At 46.2% G+C, this 8,977-nt stretch overlaps 1 protein-coding gene across 1 annotated transcript in view; it reads left to right on the forward strand.

Moving 5' to 3' along the window:
• The window catches only part of RAI2 (retinoic acid induced 2), a 37,947-nt gene extending 37,088 nt beyond the window's left edge, over window positions 1-859 (forward strand). The window contains exon 3 of the mRNA XM_010571375.1: window positions 7-859. Coding sequence (XP_010569677.1) covers window positions 7-462 — 456 coding nt within the window. The 3' untranslated portion in view covers window positions 463-859. The remainder of the gene's footprint in view (window positions 1-6) is intronic.
• Window positions 860-8,977: the final 8,118 nt, after the last annotated feature.

An 8,977-nucleotide genomic window follows, 5' to 3' on the forward strand; every position in this document is an offset into this window, starting at 1 on the left:
GCCCCCTGCAAGCCCCAGGAGGCATCGGGCAAGGCGGAGGGCCGGGGGGCGGCCGGCGGGCCGGCCGAGCTGCTGCGGCAGCCGCAGAAGTGGCTGGTGGAGCAGGCGGGCAGGGCGGGCTGCGAGCCCAAGGCCGGCAACAACATCGAGATCGTCAGCACCTCGCAGACAGCCAAAGTCATCGTCTCCGTCAAGGACGCCGTGCCCACCATCTTCTGCGGCAAGATCAAGGGCCTGTCGGGGGTCTCCACCAAAAACTTTTCCTTCAAAAGGGACCTGCCCCAGGACTCGGTGCTGCAGTGCTACGACGTGAAGAGCCCGCCCGAGCCCCGGGACAGCGCCGAGGCCCTCAGGAAACCCATCAAAAACAGGAGCGTAAAGCTAAAGAAAATGAACTCGCCGGAGATACATATTCTTCCAATCAAGAAGCAACGGCTCGCTGCCTTTTTTCCAAGAAAGTAAATTATGGGTTTTTAGAATTTTAAGATTATTATGAGGAGAAGAAGAAAAAAAATAAAAAAAAGATGCACTTGGTTTTAAACTCATTTAAAACTTTAAACTATCTTTGTAAGTTATTTTTGGGGGAAGGGGGAGAGGATCGGATGGAGAGTCCCTATAAGCTGGGTTGTTTTTTTTTTTTTCCCTTTCCTTTTTTTTGTTATCGAATTTTGACTTTTCATGGGAAACTGAATAAAAAGCAACCTATTTTTCAAGCAGATTGCACATTTTGCAGCTTTAATGGAGTAATGGATGAGTCAGAGGGGTAAGAGCTATTTTCACTGCCATAAAGTGCTTTGATGATGTAATTCTTCATAACGGTCGGAATGGAAATTTCAAAATAAATGTTTGTACGTGCTAATTGGTCGCGGCATTCTTTGTCATTTCTAACTCGCTTTCAGTATACAGAGAAGGTTTGGCAAAAAGTCTGTAAACTGTAAAGCGTTGCAACTGACTTGTGATCAGCCTAAAATGTTAAGAAAAAATAGCAGGCTAAGAAAAATTATATTGTCCTGCAGCACTGTTAGAGAGCACATCACGACAGCCACTAACGATGCGCCCAAACGAGCTTCCAGAGAAGCAAGAGCAAGAGCAAGCAAGCAGTACAGCCCAGTGTGCACCTAATGCCAGCTTCATTGCGAGAGACCTGTAGGAAACAGTCTTAAAATATTAAATAATGTTGTTAGTCATTTAAAAGAGAAAAGCCTAAAAGTTGGGGGAATTCGGTTGCCAGGGGGCAGGAGGGGAAGGAAAAGTCACATAATTTTTCCCAGCCTGACTACACATACATGGAAAGGTTGTTTATTGTTAGTTTTCTAAGTTTTTTTGATGGCTGAAATCAATGCACATTAAAGAGCAGAACTGTGTAACTTTTATCACTTGGCAGTGTACAAGCCGCCCACGTCAATGGAGAAATGTGAATGTACAACTAAAATAAAAGTTCTGGTAGGTTACGGTTTTGCACTTGTGTATGGAAATGAGGTGGACATACATTATTGTCTGTTGGCTTTTAAGTTCACACAGCTTGCCTGTAAAAACCCATCCCGGCGGAAGGATGAATGTGAGAGCAGGAGAACAATTTTTGGTGGGCACTGCCTTTTTTGTGGCTATACCTGTTACGTAGAAAAACTTCTCTTATTTCAAATTACATGTTCCCAGCACCGCACCAGTACTGTCTAAATACAAAAAGCCATTGTAAACCCATCAGCTGGATGCTGTTGCACGCTAACTGTGCCTTCCATTACCTAGCTGCAGCCAAGGAACTTCCAAGACTCCTCTTGGACAGTTTTGGGAAGGTTTTTGCAGTTGTTCATGCAATGAGAAGTTGCCCAAAGAAGCAGCTTCAGGGTTAGAAGTCTAATTGCACCCATAGGCACCAGTGTCATGCCAAAAGCTGTTAAAACTTTTGATGCCAGCAGACACCAATTTGCTATTCAGAAAATGCATCTGCATTAGGAAGTTAGGAAAGGCATGCTGTTTCTCTTTTCTTGGGCTGCCCTCTCACTTAATATAAAAATGGGGGACTTTCACATAACCATAGCATAAAGTTCTGTCAAACTCTCGCTTTTTAAGTATTTTTAAAGCCTTTTATTTTTCCCAAAGCTGGCAGAACTGACAGTGTTCAGAAGAGCATAAAGTGGTGATGGATTCATTAATGTTTAGTCATCTGACTGTATTTTTTTTAAATATTTTTTTTCTTAATTGAAAATACTCTGCTACTTTGTTTTGCTCCTTCCAAGAAACTGTGCTGATGAAATGTGTCATCTTCTGGTTATTGCAGTGCAGAGGCTCAGGATTTCAACAGCCCTTGGGACAGCCATCCCAGTTGTCACTGTCCCACTCTGTTTCAGCTGGGCCCATTCCAGAGTGTCAAAAACCTTCTGAAAAATGTAGTTTTTTCCCCCAGGGCTACAGCAGATTCTTTAAAAAGAAGGAGGTCACAGCATTAGCTGCTGTCATTTTTATTCTGCAGTTGACAGAACCAAGTTCAAAATAAGTTTCTGGGACTTTAAATTTTTTTTTTTTTTTTCCCCAAAAAAGCGTGTGCTTCTCACACTGGTGGTTACGTCTGCTGCACCGACCACCCCAATTCCCGCCATCCTTGTGCGAGCATCATCCCCTGCAGCATCCTCAGCAGGCGGAGGGAGGGCATCCAGCCACCGCACACCCTTCCTGCCAGCCACGGGGCACTGGCGACAGGCAGAGCAGCGCCTGTCAGCGACACTGGCTGCAGCTGCTGAGGTTCTCCCTCCTCTCCTTCGCAGGCCTTTACTGGGAGCTATTGGTGCTCCCACGTTAACTTCAATGCCCAGGCTACCTCCTGACCCGCACTCACAGAATGGTCTGGTTTAACTGAATTTAGACCACAAGCCCCAGAAACCCTGACAACAAATTAGGCTAAATCAGCTTTATACTATTATAAACCCATACAAGCACTTTCAAAACACTCAATGCCTATGGGCGACTAATTCACTTTAAAGCCAACTGGTACTGGTTGTAAAGGCAGACCAGACCAGCAGCCATGCAGATGCATCTTCCCCCAGGCCATTACAAGAGTAACTGCAGCCTCTGCGCTCTGAAACAGGGCTGAGAAAACCAGAACAGGCTCCAGCTGTCCTAGCATCCTCCTTTTCCACCCAGGACCAGCCCCCCTGGCTTTATGGGGCTGTCTCCAGAAGGACCAAGGTCCCCCGCACTGCTGGTCACCATGGGTGTCCCCCATGGGGTGACATGGGCTGGAGCCACCCCACTAGAAATGGACGGACAGAGCAGACTGGGCTCACCTGCCCCACTGCCCGGCTTTTCCATTGCTTAAACTGCAATGGCACGGGGATATTCCGAACAGCATCTTTCCAGGAAGGCTTAGGGCAGCTCCCGTTCCATCCCCCTGCCACCCTTTCACGCAACCCTACTGTTCAAGGCAGTGCCATGGGAGCAGGACCCAAGCACCGCCACCTCTCCTGATGCTTAACTGTTGGGCAAACGACACTAAGTAGGGACCATTTGCCTCCCACCATCTCTCGTGTGTGAAGCCCGAGACCTACATCCCATTGGCACGGGGGAGAAGCGGCCACAGAACAAGGTACTTAATTACACCAAGATTGAGCACTTCCACCTCCTCCTCGCCTCTAGCAGCAATTACAGATTTTGTATATTGGGCCATTAATTTTCTACAGGGCTACATTTTAACTGCTTCTGAAACTTCTGTATGAGAAGGACGCGGAGCTGCACTCATGATATATGGAGCTTCCATTTCTGGTGGCTGTTAATGGAGACATTAATACCTCTTGTGAAGTTGAAGGGAAAGTCATTAAGCCATAATGGTAGGAGGAAGATGTTTTACAATGATGGGTGTATGTAAGGTAGAAAGAGAGAGAGGAGCACTGCAGACCCTCAAGGGCACCCCTTGTTGGCTCCAAGCTTCCTTCGACTTGGACTTGGGGTGTGGGCTTTTATTACAGGGTGGGTGAGAGGGTCGTGGGTGGGGGGTTACCTTCTCCTCTGCTCTCTTCCCCCATCAGGCAGGGGCTTTGCAGGAAGCCAGACAGCAAATCCGAGGAGCGTAGCGGGGCTGTGCGTCTCAGATGAAGGCCACGGTACGTGGCAGCCTCTGGAGTGGGAGAGCTCAGATGCACCAGCCTGGAGCCTTCCTCCGCGGGGCAGCCGGTCCCCTTCCCCTGTGCTGCCCGAGGCACGGCCCCGGGACCAGGGGGGCACCGCTAAGGCTTCAGCACATGCAGTGATCTGTTAGCAACAGAAATGAATCCAAAAGAAGAATGAGCAGCTTCTCAGCCAGAGAACTTACCTGAAAACAGGCAGTTTTTAGGCTGAGAGAATGGACAAGCAGTCAGGCGGGAAGACAATTACGAGCACAAGGAAAAGGTGGAGGGTGGGGAGATGAAAGCAGGCAGTGGAAGCTGAGATAAGAGCCACCTCCAGACCTGTGAGCATCACACCTTTATTCAAGTTAGCAAGCAGCCAGCCCGAGAACGAAGAGAGGGAAAGCTGCGGCCCTTGGCCATAAGCAGACGGAGAGAGAAAAGGAAGGTGTCAGCTTCAAAGGCAAGGCTCCAGGGCCACTCGGCTTAGCAAGAGCGGGAATAAAGGTGAGCACTGAGAGCTGGGAGGGTGACATTTTCTTGGGCTGAAGGCAGCTGTGAAGTGAGGGGGGGACACCGTACATCAAACCACACACACGCAGAGCACGTGAGGCAGCGTGGCCTTCCTCCTCCCGCCCTGACGCAGCAGGTGATGGGGAAGAGCTGCAGCAAACCCAGCCCGGGGGGAAGGGGAGGGCAAGGAGAACAGCAAAGGCATCCGTTTCTGCGTATCACAGGCCTGAAGTTAACGTGGCGACCTAGGCTCTCCTACCACCCACGCTCCTGCGCACTGTAAAATTGATATGCCATTATGTCTCCCAACTTTTCTTTTTTAACCTTTTCTGCTCAGCCCTCCCAGAGCACCTGGGTTATCACACCACCTTGCACATCCCTGCAGAGGTTTGACCCACAGGGGCCCAAGAAGCAGCTTCACGCACTTCTGGCATGCAAGAAAGCTTTCAGGTGAAACCGGCTGGCACAACAGTGGCCACCGAGCACCGAAGGGAGCAATTCAGAGAAGTCTGCGCTCCTTCACTTGCACAGAGGCACCTCAGGACAGCGACTGACAACAATAAGCGACTCATTAACAGTCCTCATGAAGAATCTTAGACAATGAAAATAGCATAAAACAACATTGCATAATATCCTGGTGCCAGATGTTTTAGTTTCTTTTTGTGCTGAAGTTTATAAAAACATGCTACAGGGCTCAAAGACCTTGTTTTCCTCTGGCTGGGATTGGTTCCTGCCCTCCCGAATGGAGCCAGCCTGCCACCACAACATTAATGATGTTAATTTGTGCAATTTGCTTTTTTCACTCACATTTCACTTTTTTCTCAATGCTTCCCCCTCCTCTTATGTAAAGTTGCATTTCTCTTAGACTATACCACATACTCCTAATGCTGAAGTTTGCATTTCAGAGTACTCTGGGGCAGTCCTACACACACAAGCAAATCCCCTAATTTTAGTGCGGAAAACATATTTTCCACAGTTGTTAAAATCCTGGTATTGCAGCCGCACTAGGAAAATCCGTTCTGTTGTTGAACCATCTGAAACATTTCTTCATGTTTGGGGAGAAAAATTACTAATCACTAAAATATTTAGCACTGCTTTGTGCCCATATACCCGAAGCTCTCCTAGAATAATAGCATATATCCTGGTACTGAAATGATGAGGATACTTTCAAACTAAGAGGGGAAAATTAAAAGATAAAATAGTTGATTACATTGTATCCTGCCATCTGGAAGGGAGCACTATTTTCCAGGTAAAACCTAAGTTTTCACTGTAAAGAAGCACATGTTCCCAGTGAAGCACTGGTAACAGACACTTCGCATCCCTGTGTCAGCCTGTGCCCAGCCCGCCCCTTGATCCTGGGATTACTAATGTTCCTTAGCCCACAGCTGTCTCAAAACAGTCACATTTTCTGCATTGTTTCAGTATCATCCTTCCCACCACATCCTCGTCAACAGAGTTCCCATCTTTCTTAGCTTAAGAACCGAAGATAGGCAACGTTTTGTCCTAGTCTGGCACCTTGCACACCTTGCATCACTGTGACACAAAACAAGGAGGTCCTTCTTTCTAGAACTTACGTACTGCAAGAAAACCCCTAAAAGTCCCTCAGGAAGCATGGGAAAGCTATTAGTTTTTGAGGCTTCTGATACACAAGTCATTTCTTGTTTATTGAGAAACAAAAAACTCCTACCTGCATTCACGGTTCTAAAGGTATGGAGTGGATTTTCATTCTTTAAACAAATGTTTCAAAGTGCGTGCCTTGAAAGCTTGGTCCACAGAGCACGGTCCAGCATAAGAGAGCATGTGCCTGCCCCTTGGAGATCCTCCACAGCTCAACTATGATGGCACAAAGCCACCACACTCGATCTTAAAGCCTGATGATGCATATGCCACACTCACCTAGCACTACCTGTATTCATGTACAGGGGGTCAGAGTGGGGTTAAAAAAGACCAACAGAATATTTAAATGCTTGTTGTCTGCCTTTTGCCACTTTAAACAGGAGATATGCAACAGCGCTCTAACCGTGCAGCAATGAAGATCTAAGAGAGCAGAAATATTCTGTATGGATAGACTTTTGGGGCTAGATATTCTGGACATTTGGACTTTCAAGCAAGACCTCTTGTATGGCAGATCATGGGATCTGGCCAGCATTTCTTGGTTAGTACCATGTGCATCTGAACATTTCCTTCTGAGCACCAACTAGGTCTTTCAGTGAAGGGCTCAAGTAAGAGGACCGTTCCATCTTACTTACAATAAACAGTACTTTAGGTGGGGAATTAGCTCACATGCTAAAGTTAAGTGAGATGGGTATTGAGGCTCCCATGACCGATACTGGAAATCTAGTCAATAAAACCCATAGAGTCAAGAGAGCTTTCATCTCTTTGTAAAGCAGATGTTGGTAGCTGGTCAGATCACTCATACCCTCAACTTGGTCAGCTAGACCTCCATGGACTACAATGAGGGAGAGTCTAGAAAGCTATGATATAAAGACATGAAGTTATATGAAATTAAACCCAGTCCTGTATTCCTAGGTTTTGGCTCCTCAACTGGTCTGGCTTTAAAAGAAATCACATCAAGAGGAAGTCGGTAGCAGCAGCTCATTCAATTAGGAAGAAACAATTTCAGGACTGAGAGAGGATGCCCCAAGAATTGGGTAGGGAATTACAAGGATTCAGCCCATGTTTTCAGATTAAATCACGTCAAGATAAAATACTTCACACCCCGACATAGTTCAAAATGTTAATTTCTAACTTTCCTCTTTAAAATCCCAGCTCAACACAAAGACACTAGTCATGACTCAACAGTCAGTGCATCCAAATCTGAAACAGTTTAACTTAGTACATCCACCTGTTTTTCTCCTTTCTGATTTTCCCTTACTTCATTCTTCATATATTTTCCTTCCCATGTTTATTGCATATAAATCCTATCACTCATCCCAGGCTTCCATTTCTGTTTTCTTTCCAAACCTTTAAACTTGCCCCAACCTGTTCGTTTCCTGTAGCTAAACACCACCTAGGCAAAGACAGTTTACCATTAATACACTATGGTGAATGCAAAGATGTATGAAAGTAATATACTCCCTTTGGCTGAGCTGGTCCCTTGGAAATAAACAAACAGCTGACAGCATTCAGTTAAAAAAAACCACAAGAAACCAACAAAACTCCCCAAAACTGCAACCAACCAAAACAACCCCCAACCCTCCACCATTTCCCACTGAGCCTAATAAGCAGTAAGTCCCCAGTACATTACAATGACCTATCTAGCACCTCACCCCTGAAGCATAAGCATAAACCAAGGGTAGACTAAAACTGAGCATTTATTTATTAATTTCTCCCTCCCCACTGTTTTGTTCATGTGAGCACAGGGACTTAAAAAAACAGAGACAGACTGACAGACAGAAAAGCCCTTTGTAGACCACACCTTGAGTAACATCGCCCAGGTGAGAGGCATCTGTTCCTAACAGAGTACCACCAACATTCCCAGGCAAGGACTGAACTCAGTAGCAATAGGTGGTACATACATGAGAGAAAGCAAGCAAGCTGCAGCATCCTTTTCTTATTTTTCAAAACACGCAGGAATAAGCAGCACATGCAAAGATCCTTCCCTCAAAAGGAAGACCTGTTTGGCAGCACTGGTTTGCAGAGATGGAAGTTGAGGGAAGAAGAGTTCAGACCTATTTGAAAACCCCACTCTTAAGGATCTGGACAGCACTAGCACAATTGCTTGGGGAAACAGAGTGCCTCCATAACTACTGAAAAAAACTAAATATGAGAAAGGGAGAAATCTAGTAAAATTATGGCCTCTTGCATTTGAACACCAGACTTTCTAAGGTGCGCCACTGTTCATCAAGATTTTTCCCAGTGCTTTGCCAATTGCCTCAGCTTCCACCTGGGAGGGTAGATGAGTCTTTGTCTTTCCAGTTCTTGACCTCAGTGCCGAGACTGCCAATGCAGGGTAATGGCAATTATCATGGTGGTTTTGTGGTGTGTTCATTTCCTTCCAGCTGTCACAACTAGAAAGGAACTACTGGCAGAGAGGGTTTCTGCCAGCTCCAAGCTGTACATCTGTTCCCATTTGTCTGTTCACACAACATGGGATGCAATCTCCCTTTCCTCTTGTGCTGGCATCTGTTTGCTCGTTCTGTTTGTCCTGGAAGGGCTTTGATTTCAGAGGCTGAAAAGTGAATCTCTGTGGATGAAAATGTCTTCATGTATTTTAAAAAGAAAAGAAAGAGAGGTGTGCAGCCTTCGCTATCAGCACCAAACAGTTCCCCTGCAGATAATGAAAGCTGAAATAAAACTAGCCATGGTCCATAAAGCTATGAGGAGAAGCAGCTCATGCAGGACTCCTCAGCTTGTACAGGAGGACG

The sequence above is a fragment of the Haliaeetus leucocephalus genome, unplaced genomic scaffold (genome assembly GCF_000737465.1).
Source record: "Haliaeetus leucocephalus isolate CR32 unplaced genomic scaffold, Haliaeetus_leucocephalus-4.0 Scaffold317, whole genome shotgun sequence".
Classification (NCBI taxonomy): domain Eukaryota; kingdom Metazoa; phylum Chordata; class Aves; order Accipitriformes; family Accipitridae; genus Haliaeetus; species Haliaeetus leucocephalus.